Below are 24882 nucleotides of genomic sequence, written 5' to 3'. Positions count from 1 at the left end.
TTGAACTTCTACATGGAGATATGGGCTACCTAGCCGATCTGTCTGACAAAAAGAACATTCTAAAGTCAATATAATTCATGCAAAAAGTGTAGAATCGACTTTTCTTAGAAAATTGGAAATGTATAAGCAAAACATTGGGAGAAGAATGTTCTCACAGTTTCCCTGCATGGAAAGTATGGCATTTTCTTTCACAGATGGTGATTTGCAAGAGTACCGCTTACACCTGCAGTCACTGAAGGATTTTCAGAATCAAATCAAGGATTTCAACAATCTGAAAACTCCAGACTGGGTAAATAACCCAATTTTTTGCAAGGCAGAAGAACAGGAAGAGAGCTTGCATGAAGAAATTATTGAAATTTATAATGATGAAGAAGCAAAAATACTTTTCAAAAATGTTGGCTTTTCTGGTATGTGGCTACACTGTCATACAAAGTTTCCTGGTCTTTGGAGAAAAGCCAAACTACTCTTCATTGCATTTGCATCCTCCTACCTTGTTGAAAGAGGCTTCAGTGCTGTGAACCACAAACACGCAAAAACAGAAGCCCCTTGGACAGTGTTACAAATGGGGACTAAAGGCTTTTTCTGTCACAATTTGAACCAGATATTTCAATTCTTGCTAAAAACCACCAAGCTCAAGAATCACATTGATTTCGAAGCTGCTATACAGCTTATACAGGTACTGTGTAAGCTATGTTTAAAGACAAATAAAAATTTAAAGCAGAATCATTTTTCTCATTGTTCGCATTTGGTAGACTTATTTTTACACTATGGGGGCACCGGAAAGTGTATTGTGCTTAAGAGGGGCGTAGGCGAGTATGAAAGTGCTTTAGGGGGGTGTTGGGCTAAAAAACATTGGGAAACACTGCTCTATAACACCTAAAACAGGCTAATTAAAAGTGGGTGAGGGTATTATTAGATAATGATTGAGTGAACTTGGCCTTTTCTTCGTGCAGCGACGGAGGATGAGAGGTGACCTGATAGAGGTGTATAAGATGATGACAGGCATTGATCGTGTTGATAGCCAGAGGCTTTTTCCCAGGGCTGAAATGGCTAACACAACATAGACAATAGACAATAGGTGCAGGAGTAGGCCATTCAGCCCTTCGAGCCAGCACCGCCATTCTCTGTGATCATGGCTGATCATCCACAATCAGTATCCAGTTCCTGCCTTACCCCCATAACCTTTGATTCCGCTATCTTTAAGAGCTCTATCTATCTCTTTCTTGAAAGCATCCAGAGACTTAGCCTCCACAGCCTTCTGGTGCAGAGCATTCCACATATACACCACTCTCTGGGTGAAAAAGTTTTTCCTCAACTCCATTCTAAATGGCCTACCCCTTATTCTTAAACTGTGGCCTTTGGTTCTGGGCTCACCCATCAGCGGAAACATGCTTCTTGCCTCCAGCGTGTCCAATCCCTTAATAATCTTATATATTTCAATAAAATCCCCTCTCAGCCTTCTAAATTCCAGAGTATACAAGCCCAGTCGCTCCAATCTTTCGACATATGACAGTCCCATCATCCTGGGAATTAACCTTGTGAACCTACGTTGCACTGCCTCAACAGCAAGAATGTCCTTCCTCAAATTTGGAGACCAAAACTGCACACAGTACTCCAGGTGTGGTCTCATCAGGGCCCTGTACAGCTGCAGAAGGACTTCTTTGCTCCTATACTCAATTCCCCTTGTTATGAAGGCCAGCATGCCATTAGCTTTCTTCACTGCCTGCTGTACTTGCACGCTTGCTTTCAGTGACTGGTGTACAAGAGCACCTAGATCTCGTTGTCCTTCCCATTTTCTTAACTTGACTCCATTTAGATAACAATCTGCCTTCCTGTTCTTACCACCAAAGTGGATAACCTCACATTTATCCACATTAAACTGTATCTGCCATGCATCTGCCCACTCACCCAGCCTGTCCAAGTCACCCTGCATTCTCATAACATCCTCCTCACATTTCACACTACCACCCAGCTTTGTGTCATCGGCAAATTTGCTAATGTTTCTTTTAATTCCCTCATCTAAATCATTAATATATATTGTAAACAGCTGCAGTCCCAGCACTGAACTCTGCGGTACCCTACTAGTCACCGCCTGCCATTCCGAAAGGGACCCATTAATCACTACTCTTTGTTTTCTGTCAGCCAGCCAATTTTCAATCTATGTCAGTACTCTGCCCCCAATACCATAATGCCCTAATTTTGCCCACTAATGTGGGACTTTATCAAAGGCTTTCTGAAAGTCCAGGTACACTACATCCACTGGCTCTCCCTTGTCTACTTTCATAGTTACCTCCTCAAAAAATTCCAGAAGATTAGTCAAGCACGATCTCCCCTTTCTATATCCATGCTGACTCGGACCGATCCTGTTACTGCTATCCAGATGTGTCGTAATTTCATCGCCACCAAATCCTCCAAGATCATCTTCCGATGAAGGGTCCAAACCGTGGAGCAGGACGAGACGTGCTCACGCTTCTTCTTCCAAAAGGTGCACAGGAGGAGCTCTGTGATCCACAACCTTAAGGAAGAGGACGGCTCAGTCGTGTTCTCGCAGACCGACGTACTGAGGATCTGCAAGTCCTTCTATGCAGGTCTGTACGATGAAAAGGCCACAGAATCCACAGCCTCCCGTAACTTCCTGTCGTCTATCATGCAGGTCTTAGACAACGGCAAGCGGGAGAGTCTGGATCAGCCACTGACCCTGGACGAGTTGACAGACTCCATCCGTTCCTTTAAGTTGAGTAAGACTCCCGGAAGCGACGGCTTACTGGCTGAGTTGTACTCGGCTTTGTGGAACTGGATGGGCCCAGACCTGCTGGAAGTGTACAACGCTATGCTTCTGGCCGGCAGTATGTCAGAGTCCATGAGGAAGGGCATCATCACCCTCACCTACAAGCAGAAGGGGGAAAGGGAGGACATTGGAAATTGGAGACCCATCTCTCTCCTGAATGTGGATTACAAGATCCTGTCCAAGGCTATCGGCAACAGGGTCAAGTCTGCTCTGGGACAGGTCATCCACCCGGACCAAACCTGTGCTGTACCGGGCAGGAAGATCTCAGACAGCTCGCGCTGCTGAGGGACACCATCGCCTATGTGCAGGACAGGGGGGTGGACGCCTGCCTGGTCAGCTTGGACCAGGAGAAAGCCTTCGACCGGATATCGCACACGTACATGGCGGACGTGCTCTCCAAAATGGGATTTGGGGAGGGAATCCGGAATTGGATCAGACTGCTCTATACAGACATCCGTAGTGCAGTTCAGGTCGACAGGTGGGAAACAGACAGCTTCCCCATCAGGTCTGGAGTCAGGCAGGGCTATCCCCTCTCCTCTGTCTTGTTTGTGTGCTGCATAGAGCCCTTTGCCGAAGCCATCAGGAGGGATGAGGGCATAGGAGGGGTGATGCTGCCAGACAGTGGAGGGACCCAAGTGAAAACCTCCCTGTACATGGACGACATCACCATCTTCTGCTCTGATCCAAGGTCAGTTTGCAGGTTGATTGGCATCTGCGAACAGTTTGAGCTAGCGTCGGGGGCCAGGGTCAACCGCATGAAGAGCAAAGCCATGCTCTTCGGCAACTGGTCCGACCGATCCAGTGTCCCCTTCACCATCAGGTCTGATCACGTGAAGGTGTTGGGGATCTGGTTCGGAGGGGCCGAGGCATGCAACAAGAACTGGCAGGAGCGGACTGCCAAGGTGAAACAGAAACTGGGACTGTGGGGAGGGCGCTCCCTGTCGATAACGGGAAAGAACCTGGTCATCAGGTGTGAGGTGCTCTCAGGGCTGCTGTACTTGGCTCAGATGTGGCCCGTTCCCCGCTCCTACAGCTCGGAAATCACCCGAGCTGCCTTCAGAGTTGACTGGGGATCCAAGATGGAGCGGGTGAGATGGACCGTCATGCACAAGTCCCTGGACAATGGGGGCAAAAACGTCCCCAATGTCGCCCTCGCCCTGATGACTAGCTTCGTGTGTGGCTGCATCAGGCTGTGCGTGGATCCCAGATACGTGGGCACAAAGTACCACCATGTGCCCAGGTTCTACCTGTCGCCCTGGCTACGAAGGATGGGTCTGGCCCCTTTCCCGCGCAACACCCTGTCAGCTGGTCATTGCCTCCATACCTGTCCTTCGTAGAAAAATTCTTCAAGGCCAACGCATTTGACCAAGGCAATTAGACAGTGGTCGGCACGTACTGCCCTGCAGGCACTGCAGGAGAAGGACGTGATGGACACAGTGGCGTGGTTCTCTGAGCAGACTGTCCAGTTCATCTGGCAAAATGCCTCATCGCCAGACCTCACCAACAGGCACCAAGACCTTGCCTGGCTGGCGGTGAGAGGGGCCCTCCCAGTCAGATCCCTCCTGTACACCCGGGATGTCGTCTCCGCACCCCGCTGCCCACGGGAGGACTGTAATGGGGTGGAGTCGGTGGCTCACCTCTTTGCACACTGCGGGTTCGCGAAGAAGGTGTGGAGAAGGATGGAAGGGACAGTGCTAAGATTCATGCCCAGCAGCTGCGTTACCGAGGACTCCGTGATCTATGGGCTGTTCCCGGGGACGCACACGGAGACAAACATCCGGTGCTGCTGGCAGATCATCAATGCGGTGAAAGACACGCTTTGGTATGCCCGAAACTTGGTGGTCTGCTAGCACATGGAGATGTCCGTGACTGAATGCTGCCGACTGGCTCACTCCCGTCTGCAGGAGTACGTGCTGAGGGATGCACTCAAGCTTGGTGTGGCCACCGCGAAGGCGCGGTGGGGAAGGACCACAGTTTAAGGTTCATCACCCGTGGGAGTGGGAGGGGTCGGGTGGGGAGGAGAATAACCCTCATCAGCGGTGTGGACAGATGAATCAACATGGTGCCCCAGGAGTGGGTGGAATTGTTAATTTGGAAAAGGAATTATAGAGCCAACACCTGCCTTTATTGCTGATAATTTTATTGTACATAAGTCTTAACTCTTGACCAAGGGTTGAGAGTAAATGAACGATTTATTGTAAACATCCTTCATTTGTATATAAACAGAGAGTCAACACATAATTTTATTGTAAGTAACTTTATTTATTGGATAAGGACTCAGGATCAACGAATGTTTTTTTTAAATATGTATATAACTTTATTTTGTAATACTTCTGAATAAAGTACTTTTGGAGGAAAAAAAATTTCATCTTTTATAATTGACTCCAGCATCTTTCCCACCACCGACGTCAGGCTAACCGGTTATAATTCCCTGTTTTCTCTCTTCCTCCCTTCTTGAAGAGAGGGACAACATTAGCCACCCTCCAATCCACAGGAACTGATCCTGAATCTATATAACATTGGAAAATGATTACCAATGCATCCATGATTTCTAAAGCCACCTCCTTAAGTACCCTGGGATGCAGACCATCAGGTCCTGGGGACTTATCAGCCTTCAGACCCAACAGTCTATCTAACACCATTTCCTGCCTAATATAAATTTCCTTCAGTTCATCCATTACCCTAGGTCCTTCGGCCACTATTATATCTGGGAGATTGTTCGTGTCTTCCCTAGTGAAGACAGATCCAAAGTACCTGTTCAACTCATCTGCCATTCCCTTGTTCCCCATAATAAATTCACCCGTTTCTGTCTTCAAGGGCCCAATTTTGGTATTTAACTATTTTTTTCCTTTTCACATACCTAAAGAAGCTTTTACTATCCTCCTTTATATTCTTGGCTAGTTTACCTTCGTACCTCATTTTTTCTCTGCATATTGCCTTTTCAGTTACCTTCTGTTGCTCTTTAAAAGTTTCCCAATCCTCCGGCTTCCCACTCGTCTTTGCTATGTTATACTTCTTCTCTTTTATTTTTATACTGTCCATTACTTCCCTTGTCAGCTACAGCCTCCCCTTACTCCACTTAGGATCTTTCTTCCTCTTTGGAATGAACTGATCCTGCACCTTCCGCATTATTCCCAGAAACACTTGCCATTGCTGTTCCACTGTCATCGCTGCTAGGGTATTGTTCCATTGAACTTTGGCCAGCTCCTCCCTCATAGCACCATAGTTCCCTTTGTTCAATTGTAATACTGACACTTCCGAGTTTCCCTTCTCCCTCTCAAATTGTAGATTAAAACCTACCATATTATGGTCACTACCTCCTAATGGTTCCTTTAGCTCGAGGTCCCTGATCAAATCCGGTTCATTGCACAACACTAAATCTAGAATTGCGTTCTCTCTGGTAGGCTCCAGTACAAGCTGTTCTAAGAATCCATCTCGGAGGGACTCCACAAACCCCCTTTCTTGGGGTCCAGTACCAACCTGATTCCTCCAGTCTACCTGCATGTTTAAGTCCCCCATATCAACTGTAGCATTACCTTTGTGACATGCCAATTTTAACTCTTGATTCAACTTACACCCTACATCCAGACTACTGTTGGGGGCCTGTAGATAACTCTTATTAGGGTCTTTCCACCCTTAGGATTTCTCAGTTCTATCCATACTAACTCTACGTCTCCTGATTCTATGTTCTATATTCTCCAACAGAGCCATCCCACCCCCTCTGCCCATCAGTCTGTCCTTTCGATAGGACGTATACCCTTGAACATTCTTTTCCCAGGCCCTGTTCACTTGAAGCCATGTCTCTGTTATTCCCACAACATCATACTTACCTCAAGCTCATCTACTTTATTTCTTATACTCTGTGCATTCATATATAATACTTTTAATTCATTGATCCCCTCACCTCCCATATCAATTCCTATTTCATTTGGCCATACTGTACGATCCCTTCTTGAGCTTTCTGCTCTGTTGATTCTGCTGTCTTTCTTAACTTTTCTTATTCTCACTTTCCCTTTACCTCCATCCTTATATTTCCAGTTCGTGCCCCTCCCCCCACTACTTAGTTTAAACACACCCGTGTTGCAGAGGCAAACCTGCCTGCCAGAATGCTGGTGCCCCGCTTATTAAGGTGCAACCCGTCCCTTTTGTACAATTCATCCTTACCCTGAAACATACCCCAGTGGTCCAAGAATGTAAATCCTTGTTTCCTGCCCCAGTTCCTCAGCCACACATTCAGATCCATTATCTCCCTGTTCTTGCCCACTCCAGCACAGGGAACTGGAAGCAAACCAGAGATAACCACCCTGGAAGTTCTGCTCTTCAACCTTCTCCCGAGTTCTCTGAAGTCACACTGCAGAATGTCTTTCCTCTTCTTCCCCACGTCATTTGTGCCGACATGCACCACCACTTCCGGATGTTCATCTTCACTCTTGAGGATTCCCTGCAATCGGTCCGTGACATCCTGGATCCCGGCACCAAGGAGGCAACACACCATCCTTAAATCTCGCCTGTTGCCACAGAAACCCCTTTCTGTACCTCTCACTATGGAGTCCCCTACTACCACGGCTCTGCCTGACGTCTGTCTCCTCGGCTTTGCTTCAGCGCCAATTGTTGACTCGCAGACCTGACCGCCTCTCAGGCGGGCATCATCTTCTGTCCCGACAGCTTCCAAGAGGGTGAACCTGTTTACGAGAGGCACATCCCCCAGGGTCTCCTGTACTTCAAGCATCCTTTCCTTGCTCATCGTCGCCCCCCCCCTTCTCTCTTCTGGCATCCTCGGTGTAACAACCTCACTGTAGGTCCTGTCCAGAAAACTCTCATTTTCCCAGATGAACCTAAGGTCTTCCAGTTGCCTCTCCAGTGCTGCAACACGGTCCTTCAGAAGCTGAATCTGGATACATTTTCCACAGGTGTAGGAGCCAGAGGCACTATCAGTGTCCCTGACCTCCCACATCATGCATGCAGCAAACTGAATCAGCCTAGCGGTCATCTCTTCTCCACTTCTCACCCTGTCCAACTGTGGCGTAGTCTCCTCTCTCAGCCTCCTCGCTGAAGACTCTTGAGCCAAAGACTTGCACTTTTCTCACAAGGCACTTCCCTCGACAAGGCCACTCCCGTCGAGCAAACCTTGCTTATATTAGCTGATAATTTGAGTAATTAGCTTCACCTGCCGCGCCTCCTCCGACTTGGAAGGTCTGAGGGACAGTTTTAAGGTGCTTGGAAGTAGGAACAGAGGAGATGTCAGGGGTAAGTTTTTTTACATAGAGAGTGGTGAGTGTGTGGAATGGACTGCCAGCAACAGTGGTGGAGGTGGATACGATAGGGTCTTTTAAGAGACTTTTGGACAGGTACATGGAGCTTAGAAAAATAGAGGGCTATGGGTAACCCTAGGCAATTTCTAAAGTAGGTACATGTTCAGCACAGCATTGTGGGCTGAAGGGCCTGTATTGTGCTGTAGGTTTTCTATGTTTCTATGGTTCTGACATCCACTAGTATTGAAAATCAGCTGGTTTGGCACTATCTGGTAGCAGACTATTAAAGTTTTATCCTGAGGCCAGTTGGTCCCTCATGTCTTCCCCATTATTCAATAAAACAATCTTCTATTGATTCTAGTTCAGGATTAACCTAGTTAATCCTCGTATTCCCTGATTACCTTAAGAACAAGAAGCAACATCTTTGAATCATAAAAATCCTTCAATGGTTTGCCAGGTTATATACCAGGAGGATGATTCATCTGGCTGGGGAGGTTAGACTGGAGGACACAGAGTCAGAATAAACTGTCAATCATTATCAAATGAGATACGTAGTCACTCATAAGGTCATACATATAGAAATAAGTAAACAGTCGGCCGAGAACTTTCTTCATGACTCAAGAAGTGTCCCAGCCCAAAACGTCGATGGTTTACTCATTTCCATAGATGCTGGCTGACCTGCTGAGTTCCTCCAGCATCCTGTGCGTGTTGTTTTGGATTTCCATCATCTGCAGACTTTCTCAGCTTATAAATATACAAAATTTTCTACCCTTGGAGTTCGTGGATATAATCAAATCTGAGCTTGAAATATGTTTGTGTACAAAAGCATTCAAGAGACGGCAACATGTGTTCACCATTAACAATTCCCAGTTTTTGGCAGCTAGAATCCAATTTTCCTTAATAGATAATAACTGTCTTTACATATTTTTATGGATAGATAATATTACACTTTCCATTCCTTCCTTCTCTCGCCCAGCACCATAAGCCGAATAAGTATGGCTGTAACAGGTGTAGCCAGCACAGACTGCACAATTGACAGTCAAAGTAAAGCCTGTTATCTACACTGACTTTGAATAACAGAGACAGTTTGCATCTTGCTCTTTTGGTCATGATCCAGCTTGCAGACCAATTAACTTCAGACAATATAAAAGAACAAAATATAGTTATTATATTTGCATTTAGTCATCAGTTTACCATAAGGCAAAAATGTAGAATGAGGCAAGCGAACAAAGACCTATAGAAATGGATCAGCCCATGCTCGAATGGTGGAGTAGACTTGATGGGCTGAATGGCCTACTTCTGCTCCTATATCTTATGGTCTTATAAACACAAGCATTCCCAGAAAGAAACACCAACAACTGTGCATTGAGGGTGTCACCTTGACTGGTGATGAAGCATCTGTACGCTAACTGCCAAGCTCAGTGGCTATCACAACATCAAACTTTCACCCATCGTTTTGGGTACTGCTGCACTGAACTGCAAGCATTGGATGTAAACCAGCATCATAAATGAGTAGTAGGATGGAAATGTTCAAATAAAACAAGAAGTTTGAACTAAATAGCTAAGATCAAAAATTGTCACTCTGAGGGAGGAACTCCTGGGAAAATCAGAGGCATGTCTTAGATCAGGGGCTCCCAACCTTTTTTATACCATGGAGCCTTATCATTAGCTGAGGGGTCTGTGGACCCCAGGTTGGGAACCCGTGTTAGAGTATTATATTTATTTATTTTGTTGACATATACCTTCCGGCCCCTCAAGCCATGCCACCCAATTTAAACCCAGACTAATCACAGGGCAATTTACATATCAACTGGTACATCTTTGCAATGTGGGAGGAAATCAGAGCACCCAGAGCAAACCCACACGGTCACGAGTAGAATGTACAAACTCCTTTCAGGCAGTTTCGGGAATTGAACTCGGGTCGCCTGTACTGTAAAGCACTGTGCTAACCACTACGTTACCGTGCTGTTCTATTCTGACTTCTTCACGTGCACACAGCACGAGTAATTATGGGAAATTATGAAGTGATGCCTGTGTTATGCACAACAATAAATGCATCTATTTTGAACTGGACTGTAAACTAATACCTGTACTCAGAGCATCACGCAGCACATGTTCTTCATCTGCCTCAGGAATCTCGAAGGAAATTATATTTTGTTTATATGTATAATACATACGTTCTTATGGTTTGTGAACTCATAGTACTTAAAATAACAAGGCTGGTTAAGGTTTAAAACATTGCAACCATAAAGCCAATAGAAGTCATAATTTCCATAAAAATATAAAATTCTCAGTATGTCCTCATGATTAGGACTATTTATACGATTCAATGCATAAACAAATCATTTTTTACTTTTATAAAATAATAAACTACTATTAGAACAATAAAATGTTACAAATAGCAATCTTTTTTTAACTATATCGAAACAGTAATTATATTCCAAAGCTCGGGCAAGTATAGAGTAGCTAGACCATTAGATCATGGCTATATTAGATCATGATTAATATGTGTGGAACTTGCTTGATTTAAATTCAGCTTATCTACATTGTCTTTGTGTGGCTTATAAAGCACATAATGCCATTTATCAATGGTAAAGCTAATAAATTCTACTTAATTTTCACTGACATTTTCAACTACTACGCTGCATAGTAAAACAAAGAATTAGCGCCTGGTGATTCAGTGTGTGGGTAGAATCCTGCAGTAGGTCCAGCTGCTGACTGCATACACACATCTGTCTTTCTGTCAATGGAACACGAAAGCTTCAACTGGCTGCCAGAGGAAACGGGTCTTGTCGGTTTCGTGAACACCTACTAAGACTGACATGCACTGCTGACTGGTGATGGATGAACACTGCCATCAGACAGATATGTTACAAAGCTAATGGAAAGTGGGGAGTGGGAGGCTTTAGTTCTCCTCCCACAACAGCTGCACAGTAGCGCAGAAGTAGTTTTGATTCTGAGCCACCTATTCGCAATTTCCTGTTCTGCCGTTATCTATCAACATGGTCATTAGTACTAGACTGAAGATTAAAAGGAAATATTTTCCTCAGTCCAGTGGATATGCAGAACAGAATTTTATCGAAAACAGATAAGACTGAAGCATTAACTTCCTCAAAAAGAAACTTGGTAAATGTCCAGCTACGAACAGGAATTGGAGAGTAAAGAAACATTGAGATTCAGATAATCAATTGTATGAACCAATTCAACTTCTCTCTATAACTCAGGTAAGTTCTGGCAACATCTCATGATGCATTGTGTGCACTGGTTTCGGGATTGCCTGGAGGTTGCTGGATATTGGGTACCGAGAGGGCACTGTCTGTGGGACAAGACCTGGCCTAATTTGAAAGGTTGTAATCATTGGTCTGAATCTCTGCTCAGCAAACTTCAGGAATCAGGGAGCAACTATTCAAGACCTTTTGTTAGGCATAGCAGAAATATGGCCTGTTGAGACACTGAAATACTTCTGTAATGGGCAAGGAAAGCCGGATAGTACAGCCAACTATAAAATGACTCATACATAGTTGAACAGATCTTGGACAAAAATGCACTAAAGGAACATTTCAGCCAACTAGGCTGAAAGAGTAGAAAGGAGATAGACAGTATAAAGAGGTGAAGTAGAGAGGTGAGACAAAGGCTCTGAGCAATATGTGGAATTGGGTGAGGCGTAATTGACTGGAAAATGGAGACAGATGTTGGAAGGATGGAGAGGGTAACAATGGCAGGAGGTGAAAGGTGAATGCAAAAAAACACTGGAGATATGAAATTTGTTAACAAAGTAAGGTGAAGTGGAACTAGATAAGGGAAGCATGGGGTGATAATTTTTACACTTCAACTCAGAAGAAGTATCTTGAACTGAGATTTCAACTGTCCATTTCCCCCTACAGATGATGCCTCAATTTCTCCAGCAGCTTTTTATTTTGTGTTGAGTTTAAGATCTGGACTCCACTGGGCAGGGTTTGTTTCTTCCATGGGTAAGCACAGAAAACCCTGGAATAATCTGGAACACTCCATACCGCTGAACCGCTGCTCCAAAATGACAAACTTCATGATATATGTCAGTACTAATAAATCTGGCCTCAGAATTCAGGCCTCTCCAATAGAAAGTACTTCGGATAGCAAGTTGCAATCATTGAGTCATAGAATACTACAGCTCAGAAACAGACCTTTAGGCCCATCTAGTCCATGCTGAACTATTAACATTTCTAGTCCCATCGACCTGCACCTGGACAATAAACCCCATACTCTTCCATCCATGTACCTATCCAAACTTCTCTTAAATGTTGAAAATGAACCCACATTCAGTTTCAATTGTTGGCAGCTTGTTCCACACTCTCACCATCCCGAGTGAATAAGTCCTCCCTCATATTCCCCTTAAACATTTCACCTTTCACCCTTAATCCATGACCTTTAGTTCTAGTCTCACCCAACCTCAATGGAAAAAGCCTGCTAACATTTACCCTATCTATACCCCTTCTAATTTTGTACACCGCTATCAGATCTTCCTTCATTCTTCTATGTTCTAGGGAATAAAGTCTGAACCAATTCAACTTCTCTCTATAACTCTGGTAAATTCTGGCAACACCTCATGAATTTTCTCTGGATTCCTTCAATCTTATTGAGATCTTTCCAGTAGGTAGAGACCAGAACAGCACACAATACTCCAAATGAGGCCTCACCAGTACCTTATACAACTTCAACATAACATCCCATCTCCTGTACTCAAAATTTTAATTTATGAAGACCAATGTGCCAATAGCTCTAACTTATGACCCCATCTACTTGTGATGCCACTTTCAAAGAATAATGGACCTTTAAGGTGAGGGGTTACATGGGAGGCAGGTTTTAAGGGTCGGCACAACATTGTGGGCCGAAGGGCCTGTACTGTGCTGTACTATTCTATGTTCTACTTGTTCTATGTTCTATATTTCTAGATCCTTTTATTCCATCGCACTCCTCAGTGCCCTGTTGCTCACTGTTTAAGTACTACCTTGGTTTGTCTTCCCAAGGTGCAACAACTCACTTGTTTGCATTAATTTCCATCTGCCATTTATCAGCCCATTTTTCCAGCTGGTCCAGATCCCACTGCCAGCTTTGATAGTCTTCTTCACTGTCCACTTTGTCCCCAGTCTTGGGTTCATCCACAAATTTGCTGATCTGGTTTACTACATTATCATCCAGATCATTGCTGTAGATAACAAACAACAGACCCATCACTCCACTAATCACATGCCTCCAGTCAGAAAGGCAACCATCTAAAACCATGCCCTGTCTTCTTCTGAGAAGCCAATGTCTAATCTAGTTTATGATGTCATCTTGAAAGCCAAGTGACTGAACCTTCTTGACCAGTTTCCCATGCAGGACCTTATCAAAGGTCTTGCGAAGCCATGTAGACAAAATCCACTGCGTTGCCTTCACCAACTTTCCTGGTAGCGTCCTTAAAAAAAACTCTATAAGACTGGTTAGACATGATCTACCATGCACAAAGCCATGCTGGCTATATCTAAAGAGTCTCAGTCTATCAAAATACTTAGATATCCAGTCCCTTAGAATACCTTCCATTAACTTTCCCATTACTTCTGTCAAGCTCAACAGCCTATAATTTCCTGGCTTATTCTTAGAGCCTTTCTTAAACAACAGAACAACATATGTTATCCTCCAATTCTTCAGTAATTCACCTGTTGCTCAAGCCATTTTAAACATCTCTGATAGAAATACATAAGTGTAGAAATAGCCACTGTCATTTCTGCACTTACGTATTTCAAAATCAGAATGTAAAATACCAGATGTTGCAAACTTGGTACAAGTAATCTCATGTCTTAGACATTAGATTCCTACATTATTTAGATAACTTCTTTCAGGTAAAAAGATTGCTCATTTTGGCCTTCAACAAGTACTAATTTTTGAAAAATCATGATGTAAAAGGCCATTAATCCTATCAAGGCCATGACGGCTCCCAAGCTACCACCAATTTTCCGGCAATCCAGTCTCAGATGCTCATCAACTGCACCATGGTTTTCCTACACACTATCTGTGGTAGGGATGATTCATAGTAGCCAGTAAAGCTAATACAGCATCAGCAGCCTGGGTTCAATTCTGCCTCCGTCTGTAAGGAGTTTGTACATTCTCCCCATGACCATGTGGGTTTCCTCCTGGGGCTCCCGTTTTTGCCCACATCAGAAGCAGAATCATGTTTAATATCACTGGCATGTCATGAATTTGTCGTTATGTGGCCGTAGTACATTGCAATACATAATAATAAAAAAACAGTAAATTACAGTAAGAGGTATACATGTATTAAAAAGTTAAATTAAAGAAGTAGTGCAAAAAAAAGAGAAATACAAAAGTGGCAAGGAAGTGTTCATGGATTCAATGTCCATCCAGAAATCTGATGGCAGAGGCTAAGAAGTTATTTCAGTATCATTGAGCATGCAACTTTAGGCTCCTGTACTTCCTGCCTGATGGTAACAATGAGATAAGGGCTTGTCCTGAATGAAAAGGGGTCCTTAATAATAGATGCTGCCATTTTGGGGCGTTACTCCTTGAAGATGTCCTGGACACTGGTGAGGCTAGTGCCCATGATTTTGAGCATTCCAAAGAAGTAGAGGTTAGTGGGTTAATTGGTGACCTGGGTGCAATTGGGTGGTGGAGGTTCACTGGGCCAGAAGGACCTGTTACCATGCTGCTTCTATAAATAAAAAGTTACCACAGATGATCAGCTACAAGTAAAACAAAGGCACAGGTCACAGAATTGTACAGTGGCATAAAAGGAACTCTGGATGGTTGTCCCATGGTGCATCATTTTGGTCACTAGCAGTCATGGGCTGATACAATGAACCAGTGTTGTAGTTGCATTGCCTGGAATCAAGGACAGATGTAAAGAAAATCAAAGCCCCCAGGGGAAGACAGTGTGTTTCTAGAAAGCATGTGCAAACTCCACGCGGACTGGAGGTCGGGACTGAAGCTGGGTCTCGGGAGCTGTGAAGCAGCAGCACGACGACCCACACACCACTGTACCACTCTCACATTACCCCAGTTAAATCAACCTACCGAACCTCTGATTCACTTTCCTTTCTGGTAGGTTTGCAGGAATCACATCCCTACCTGTCTCATTTCCTTGTAATTGTGATGTTTGAAATCAAGCTCATCTGTTGTAGTGACTTCATTCCGCCTGTGGTAGTAATTATTAGGATCTGAAAGTAAATGAAATACAAGTTCATAGTTCTGTTTAGTTAACCTTATACACACTCTCAAGAACTACAGGCGTAAAATGGGTGCAATTAGACCAATTTCCAGGAAATTGATTGTAGCCATTCATAGGGCTTCGGATGGTTGCTTAAAGTCAGTGTCAGATCCTAATATACGCAAATGCTAGACTTTATAACCGTTTAACGCGGATGACACGAAGCTGGGCAGCAGTGTTAGCTGTGAGGAGGATGCTAAGAGGATGCAGGGTGACTTGGTTAGGTTAGGTGAGTGGGCAAACTCATGGCAGATGCAATTTAATGTGGATAAATGTGAGGTTATCCACTTTGGTGGCAAGAACAGGAAAACAGATTATTATCTGAATGGTGGCCGATTAGGAAAAGGGGAGGTGCAACGAGACCTGGGTGTCATTATACACCAGTCATTGAAAGTGGGCATGCAGGTACAGCAGGCGGTGAAAAAGGCAAATGGTATGGTGGCATTTATAGCGAGAGGATTCGAGTACAGGAGCAGGGAGGTACTACTGCAGTTGTACAAGGCCTTGGTGAGACCACACCTGGAGTATTGTGTGCAGTTTTGGTCCCCTAATCTGAGGAAAGACATCCTTGCCATAGAGGGAGTACAAAGAAGGTTCACCAGATTGATTCCTGGAATGGCAGGACTTTCATATGAAGAAAGACTGGATGAACTGGGCTTGTACTCGTTGGAATTTAGAAGATTGAGGGGGGATCTGATTGAAACGTATAAGATCCTAAAGGGATTGGACAGGCTAGATGCAGGAAGATTGTTCCCAATGTTAGGGAAGTCCAGAACGAGGGGTCACAGTTTGAGGATAAAGAGGAAGCCTTTTAGGACCGAGATGAGGAAAAACTTCTTCACACAGAGAGTGGTGAATCTGTGGAATTCTCTGCCACAGGAAACAGTTGAGGCCAGTTCATTGGCTATATTTAAGAGGGAGTTAGATATGGCCCTTGTGGCTAAAGGGATCAGGGGGTATGGAGGGAAGGCTGGTACAGGGTTCTGAGTTGGATGATCAGCCATGATCGTACTGAATGGCGGTGCAGGCTCGAAGGGCCGAATGGCCTACTCCTGCACCTATTTTCTATGTTTCTATGTTTTTTTTTAAGAACAGCATTGGTGATGCACTTTCTGGTGGTAAAGTCTTGTAATTCCGATTCCCATTTCCATTCTGACATGTCGGTCCATGGCCTCCTCTTGTGTCACGAATAGGCCACACTCAGGGTGGAGAAGCAACACTGGGTAGCCTCCAATCTGATAGCATGGATACCGATTACTCCTTCTGAGTATTTTTTTCTATTCCCTTCCTCTCTTCTTCTATTCCCCACTGGTATTTTACCTCTTGTCACCTGCCTATCACTTCCCCCTGGGTCCCTTCCTCCTTCCCATTTTCCTATGGTCCACTCTCCCCTCCTATCAGATTCCTTCCTCTCCAGCCCTTTTCTTTTCCCACCCACTTGGCTATACCTATCACCTTCTACCTGACGACCTTCCCCATCTCCCACATTTTTATTCTGGCAGCTGCCCCCTTCCTTTTCAGTTCTGCGGAAGGGTCTTGGCCTGTAATGGCAACTGTTTATTCATAGACGCTGCCTGACTTGCTGAGTTCCTCTAGCATTTTGTGTGGGTTACCCTGCATTTCCAACATCTGCAGAATCTCTTGTGTTTATGATGTAACAGTTTATTCAAATTCTGTAACTGGATTGAAAACAAAAGCTTAGGTCCTTTATATTTAAAAATATCTGCTCCAGACTTCATCCAGCTCAAAATTCTCTACAATTACCCCTGCTCCTCTTTGACCCAACGCCAGCTCTGGGTATCACTTTATCATACATCCCACCCTGCAAAAACTCATTTCAGGGAGGAAGCACCATCAATTTGTGGGAGACTTCCGGGAGAGGTGGGATGTCTGCAATAGAGTAGCTCCTTAGCAGCTAGCCAGCTAGTTTAAATAACATTAGCTACGCTACTGAACGAATGACACCTGATTAAATCACCTCAACATGTCTTTTACAGTCTTAACCCACCTTTGGCAATAAAAAAGTCACTGTTGCAAACAGTGCAGCGAGCAACACTGTCATTATTTTTGACCCCTATTAGGCAGGGGTACACTTTAGGATAGCCTGGGGTGACGTACGTTTTATATTTTCTTTTTTTGGAACACTGACACGGCACTCTCTCTCTCTCTCTCAAAAAAATTGATTTTCGGGACATTGTATATAATTTGCAGGCATCAGGGAGCCACTATTAATATACGGGAGACTCTCGGAACTTCCGGGAGAGGTGGGATGTCTGCTTTACACTTTTACAACCCCATCCATGTGCTCAATACTACTTTAAATTGAGATACAAACTCATGGATACACAATAGTTAAAGTTCAAAAGTTCAAGGTAAATTCTGTTATCAGAGAACACACATGACATCCTGAAATTCATTTACCTGAGGGCATACTCAGTGAATCTACATGTAGCCCCCCTGGCCAGCCTCAGGGTCACTCGGCTCGCCGTCGTCTAGGGAAACAGCCCTTGGCCCCGCCAAACTGGGTAATTAGTTTGTGTCGATGCTGTGTGATGTACTCCACCCCGCCCAAATAACAGACAATACACCAGATACGATTAAATGATTTACAGTTTATAGATATTACTGGAACTATATAATTAACAGAGGATAAAATATAAAAGTAAAATAAAAGGCGCCACACTCATTGAAGTTCAATCACTTCGTGCACAAACAGTTGGAGCTCAGGACCCTTCTTCTTCACCCTGCAACCCCTCGGACCACCTCGACCGGCCGCCTGGGACCAACAATGGTGGTCAACCAGACACTCCACACGAGTCCGTCTCCAGCTCCTTTCCTCACCGAACGCCCCGCTTGGGGTCCGACCCAGTTAGCGGGCTCACAGCACCTGGTCCATCCTCTGTCTCTCTCTCCCACCTTCTCCCCCAAAACCCCGCGCATACAATATCTTCAGATACACCAAAAACATAACAACTATCCCAATTGGTTCGTAACATCTTCTTATCACAGTCTAACCCAAAACAAACTGCTAGCACAAGAACTTTCTCAATGTTTACATAACAAAGAAGCCATTTTAATTAGTCTACGCAGTAACATAAAAGACAAAACCCCCTTACATATAGAACAGTAAATATAAACAGGATCAATGAAAGATGAAGTAGAGCGTAGAAGACAAATTGTGTAAATGCAATTATAAATAAATAGGAATAAATAACGAGAGCATGAAATAACAAGATAAAGAGTCCTTAAAGTGATGTGGTTGCAACATCTCAATAGATAAGAGCCTGACGGTTGAGGGTTAGTAACCATTCTTGAACCTGGTAGTGAGAGTCCTGGGGCACCTGTACCTTCTACCTGATGGCAACAGTGAGAAAAGAACATGGCCTGGATAGTGAAAATCTCTGACGATGGATGCTGCTTTCCTACGACAGCATTTGATGTAGTTGTGCTCCATGGTTGGGAGGGTTTTACCCGTGAAATACTGGTCAGAAACACAAACAAAAAAGGTCCCATTTCTGGCTGCAAAGGCCTAATGACTGGGCTTATACCACCTCGAGTTAATGCAAATACATTTCAAGTCAGGTCAGAGGAGCTGAGAAAAGGGTGAGGAGATAGAAAAGGAATCAGTAAGTCTCAAGGAGGGTGTACTGTGAGTAATGGTGTTAGAACTGCCAAAATGTAAACATATTACATAGAGTTAGGACTTGCTGGGAAACATCAGTGAACAGCCATAACTGTCATGAAACTCAACAACTGAATGAGGGCAGGGATTGGCAGGGATCCACTGGCAATTGCCCAGCTGCACTCCAAAGATGGATGCTACATTAAGCCTCGCAAGAATTCTCCAGAAATGGTACTGGACTTTGTGCACGTTAAACATCTGAGAGTGTTTCAAAGAAGACAAATAAGAATTTTATGCAAATAAAATGTAAACTTTTTATTTTCTAATGAATTGTGCATGCTTTAATTTTTTTTTAATTAACATGATTAGGATTTTTAAAATAGTTAAGCACATTGTACTAGACCGGATTTTTTAAACCCTTTTTGAATCTTCACAGTGCTAACTTGCTGCAATTACAGTGGCCCGTTAAAATGAATGGGGAGAATCGGTTATCAATAGAAAGACCTGGAGCTACTTTTTTGATTCCATTAAGTTAGTTTGAATATGTTGTCATGTGAATGTGTGTTTATTTTTACCCAGCATTTTTTCTAAAAATTTTATCTTAAGTCCCAAGTAATTGTACTGAGCAAGGTCTGTTCTGTTCAGTGATGTCTTGGCCCATATCATTGACGTAGGACAAGGCTCCCTGAATGGGATCATAGCTGGGGCCATGCCAGAAGGCATGTGGCCTCATGTAGAGGGCCAAGAACTCGGAGCTGCTGAAGATCTGCCCCAGTAATGCACATTGAAACTTGATATTGTAGCTATTACTTCAACTACACGACTGAAAAATGCACATTGAATGGCGAAAAATGTGACCATGATGATTTTAGGTCCATTTTACACTGATAATTTAACTAGGCTCATCCCAGTGTCATCAGGGTTGGCATGCCTAACCCAGGTTGATATCAGACTGGTACTGTGATCATACCCATTGCATCACTCCTAGAGAGAAATCAGTTCACTTCGTCCTGAGAGTCCCTGGCATTGTTTGCAAGACCAGACACTGGGAAAAGTTCCATAATTATCTTCCATTATTTGGGCCCCACCTCCAAGAGGACCACAGCCTTGTCCTGGTTTGGAGGCGTGTGTGCCTCAATGACCCAGAGAGCAATGTTGACTGGAAGCAGGGCTTTGGGTCTTGGTAGGATTACCCATGCCAAACAGATCAACGGGTAGAGGACAGATAAAGAGTGGTCTACCAGTCCGTCAGGTTTGGGTATTGAGCTCAGGGTTAAGAACCCTGTCTGATCAAACAGAATCTGAGTGAGATGGTATTCCTGTGCCTCTACCCAAGACTTGAATCACTGACAGTCGTGAAATCTGAGAGGAAGCCATTAACATGATGAGGGAATCCATGAACACTGTCAGAGATGGAAGACCTTCATTGCTGCTCTAAATGCCAGCGGTGTAATGGGTAGTTAAAAAAAAATTGGGTCCCAACCATTACTCATAGCTATCAGCTCCAGGGCTCCCCAGGACTGATACTTTTATCAGCCCATTTCAGATCCCCAGAATTCAATTCGACTTCTGATCACCAGCCCACTGCTCCCTGCCCCAAGCACCAGATCTGTCCTTGATTGCAAAGACAACACTGGTTCATTGTATCAGCCATGACCACAAGTGATCACAATGATGCACCATGCAACAACCATCCAGAGTTTCTTTCATGCCACCACCCCGGTCCACCCATGCAACAATTAACCTGCTAACCATTACGTCTTTCGAAAGTGGAAGGACACTGGAGCACCCGGAGGAAACATACAGTCACAGGGAGAACGTACAATCTCTGTACAGACTTGGTGGAACTTGGTCACTAGCACTGTACTGGCGTAATGCTAACTGCTAAACTACCATATGGCTTGTATGCTGTCAGCTGTTTCTGGCTGTAGTTTAAATTCCCACTTTTTGTATTCTGTCCTTGGTACTTTTCCAATTAATTTTCTTTCTATTTAAAACGTCTTCTTCATTTCTAATATTACAAACCTAAATCCTACCATTCTTCCCTACAAACCCTTCCTTGAATCTTTCCAATCATTTTTTCCCCCCTGCTGGAACACTGAAAAAGGTCTATATGAGATTCGTTGTTACTGTGAATGATGTTTTTAACCATATAACAATTACAGCACAGAAACAGGCCATCTCGGCCCTTCTAGTCCATGCCAAACTCTTACTCTCACCTAGTCCCACTGACCTGTACTCAGCCCATAACCCTCCATTCCTTTCCTGTCCATATACCTATCCAATTTAACTTTAAATGACAACATCGAACCTGCCTCAACCACTTCTGCTGGAAGCTCGTTCCACACAGCTACCACTCTCTGAGTAAAGAAGTTCCCCCTCATATTACCCCTAAACTTTTGCCCTTTAACTCTCAACTCATGTGCTCTTGTTTGAATTTCCCCCACTCTCAATGGAAAAAGCCTATCCACGTCAACTCTATCTATCCCCCTCATAATTTTAAATACCTCTATCAAGTCCCCCCTCAACCTTCTACGCTCCAAAGAACAAAGACCCAACTTGTTCAACCTTTCTCTGTAACTTAGGAGATGAAACCCAGGCAACATTTTAGTAAATGTTCTCCGTACTCTCAATTTTATTGACATCTTTCCTATAATTTGGTGACCAGAACGGTACACAATATAGCTTTTATAGCTTAACACAAAGTTTTTATAGTTTTCTTCTTCCGTTTCATTGCAGCAGCTGATATAATCAACCACATAGTTTCTAACTAAGCTTCTCCTTCACTATCTAGTGAAGTGGGGTATTCTTGCTAAGCTCCTCTCTAATTCATCAGATTGTTATCAAAGCATCCCCCTGTAATAACACACAAAAACTGCTGGAGGCACTCAGAGGGTCTCGGCCTGAAACATCGACTCTTTATTCCTCAACATACAGTAATGTGCAGAAGTCTTAGGCATATATACAGTGTATAGCTAGAGTACCTAAGACTTTGGCACAGTACTGTATTTGCCAATGCGGAGCGATGAGCAAGGTTGTAATCTGGCAGGAGCAAAAGGTGTTGGGAATGGCAAGGGTAGTGAGTTGCATGAGGGGTGTGGGACAGGTGGCAGAGAAAAAGTGCTGGGTGGCAGGGCGTGGTGCAGGTGCAGACACACCCAGCCCTGAGACACTAGACAAGGTCAATTGTTTCCAAACAATTGGTTTATTGAATGCCTCTCTGGTGCTTCCCGCTCCCTCCTCTCTCCCTTCCCCTTTTCCCAACCATGATTCCCCTCTCGGTGCCCCCTTCCCACTCTCAGTCCACAATGGAGACCCATATCAGAATCAGATTTATCATCATTCATATATGTCATGAAATTTGTTTTTTTTGCAGCATTATAGTGCAATACATAAAATTACTACAGTACTGTGCAAAGGCCTTAGGCATTCTAGCTCTATATATACTGTATGCGGCTAAGATTTTTACACAGTACTGTAGATGTTGCCTGATCTGCTGAGTTTCTCCAGCATTTTGTGTTACTCTGGATTTCTAGCATCTGTAAAATCTCTTGTGTTTGAGCATCCCTCTCAAATAGTTTTCCTCTAAATTAAACTTCTACCTCTTGATGTCATGCTGGTGATTCCGCCTTTGTTTTAAGGAATTACTGCCTATTGGTTGCATTCCTCATGGTCTGAGCTTCCATATAACCAAGCTGACTATCTCCGCTCCATCAGATTCTTTGTCTGTCGTGAAATCTTAAGGAAGAGCTGATGTCTTCTTATTAAACATTGAGAAACCTGAAACCACTATCTTTGCCCCTTGTCTACCCCCTTTACTAACTGGCTGATGAGAAATGCTTCTGGCAAAATAGAACTAAGGGTAAATACAAATAAGATTCTGAGGCTTTAAGTTTGGGTATGAAATTTCAGAGGCCAGGATTGAAAGCAAGGCCACCGTTAGTTGGACAAAGGAAGTGGGAGAGGGCAGGGTTGGAATTCTCAATGGATTGAAGGGATAAAGATGTTATAGTATTGGGGAGGGATGTACTCATGAAGGCATTTGAACAGAGGGATTAGGATTTCAAAGAAAATCATGGAATGGGCTTCACACTGAGATAATTACGGATAATCGTTTCAAGCTGCAAAGCAGCTGAGGCAGGGGTAGGGATGGAAACTCATAATCTGTGAGATAGAAGGGACATGGGAATCTGAATCATAGTGCAGATTCAAACAGAACAGTGTAAGAAATGGCAGGGATGCTTGTGGTTAGAAGTGAAATCTATAGCTTTAGCATTCTCGGCGTTGAAATGGAGAGAGTAAACGAAGGGAAGACAAAAAGCTCAGACCTCACAATTGTAAAGACAGCATAATAGTCAGTTTTCACCAATTTACTGCTAGAAATCTTTGGAGAAGTCACAAGCAATGATCAACATGGAAATCCAGCAGTTGCTGAAAAGGACTTTCAATGTAATACTTTGCGATCAGCCTACTGGCAAGAATTAGGTAATTATGCTGTTCTCAATTTTTCAAAATTATCCTTGAAATATTCTGTTTCGTTGCATGAGATGTTTGCAAGATTCTAATAGCTTACTAAATGATGGTTACTTCCTGGAATTACCTTGACACTAAAAAACTAATTTTATATCATGTATTTTTGCTCCTCAAAAAAATAACAAATTTAATAAATTTGGTAAAAATGATTTTTCCACTTAAAGATTATATCATACTTTCAATCCTTTTCTCCTGTAGATTTAACATTCTATTTTGTAAAACATTTTTAATGACAGTTGAACACTCAAGCATGAGAAACTCTGCGGTTACTGGAAGTCCAAAGCGATACACACACAAACTGTTGGAGGAACTCAGCAGGTCAGGCAGCATCTATGAAAATGAATGAGACTCTTCTTCAGAACTGAGGAGTATATGGGGAAATGCCAGAATATAAAGGAGGTGAGAGGGAAAGGAGGACGGCTAGAAGGTGATAGGTGAAGCCAGGTGGGTAGGAAAGGTAAAGTGCTAAAGAGGATGGGGGGGTGGGGGTGTGGACTATAGGAGAAAGGGAAGGAGGAGGGGACCCAAGGCAGGTGATAGGCAGGTAGGAGGAGGTAAGAGGCCAGAGTGGGGAACAGTAGAATGGGGGAGGGAGGGGAATTTTTTTTAACTGGAAGGTGAAATGGATATTCATGCCATCAGGTTGGAGGCTACCCAGATGGAATACAAGGTTTTTCTCCTCATTTGGAGATAAATATCGAAAGAAGAAATACATCATTTTATATTTGACTTTGTGAGGTACTTTGAAGTGGATCAGTAATGTAATGTCATTTGCAGCAGTGAGGGCATTGAACCATGAGCTACAATCATATTCACCCACTTCTTCTTATATTTGCTTTATGCTAATTTTAGACATTCATATTGCAAAACACTCTGAGCTCCCAAAAGCCAACTGGAATAGTAATAGAAAGTGGATCTAAATACAATTTATAGAAACATAGGTGCAGGAGTAGGCCATTCGGCCCTTCGAGCCTGCACCGCCATTTATTATGATCATGGCTGATCATCCAACTCAGAACCCTGCACCAGCCTTCCCTCCATACCCCCTGACCCCCGTAGTCACAAGGGCCATATCTAACTCCCTCTTAAATATAGCCAATGAACTGGCCTCAACTGTTTCCTGTGGCAGAGAATTCCACAGATTCACCACTCTCTGTGTGAAGAAGTTTTTCCTAATCTCGGTCCTAAAAGGCTTCCCCTCTATCCTCAAGCTGTGACCCCTCGTTCTGGACTTCCCCAACATCGGGAACAATCTTCCTGCATCTAGCCTGTCCAATCCCTTTAGGATCTTATACGTTTCAATCAGATCCCCCCTCAATCTTCTAAATTCCAACGAGTACAAGCCCAGTTCATCCAGTCTTTCTTCATATGAAAGTCCTGCCATCCCAGGAATCAATCTGGTGAACCTTCTCTGTACTCCCTCTATGGCAAGGATGTCTTTCCTCAG

The 24882-nt window shown here is 43.8% G+C and overlaps 1 protein-coding gene across 2 annotated transcripts in view; it reads right to left on the bottom strand.

Moving 5' to 3' along the window:
- Positions 1-24882, bottom strand: part of cpxm2 (carboxypeptidase X (M14 family), member 2) — a 212292-nt gene that overhangs the window by 61835 nt on the left and 125575 nt on the right. For both annotated transcript variants that reach the window (XM_072239466.1, XM_072239467.1), the window contains one exon: positions 15142-15230. In XM_072239466.1, the coding sequence (XP_072095567.1) occupies positions 15142-15230 (89 nt within the window). The remainder of the gene's footprint in view (positions 1-15141; positions 15231-24882) is intronic.

The sequence above is a fragment of the Mobula birostris genome, chromosome 21 (genome assembly GCF_030028105.1).
Source record: "Mobula birostris isolate sMobBir1 chromosome 21, sMobBir1.hap1, whole genome shotgun sequence".
In the NCBI taxonomy this organism is placed as follows: Eukaryota; Metazoa; Chordata; class Chondrichthyes; order Myliobatiformes; family Myliobatidae; genus Mobula; species Mobula birostris.
Note: the sequence above shows the minus strand (reverse complement) of the source record. Positions and strands in the feature narration are given on the sequence as shown.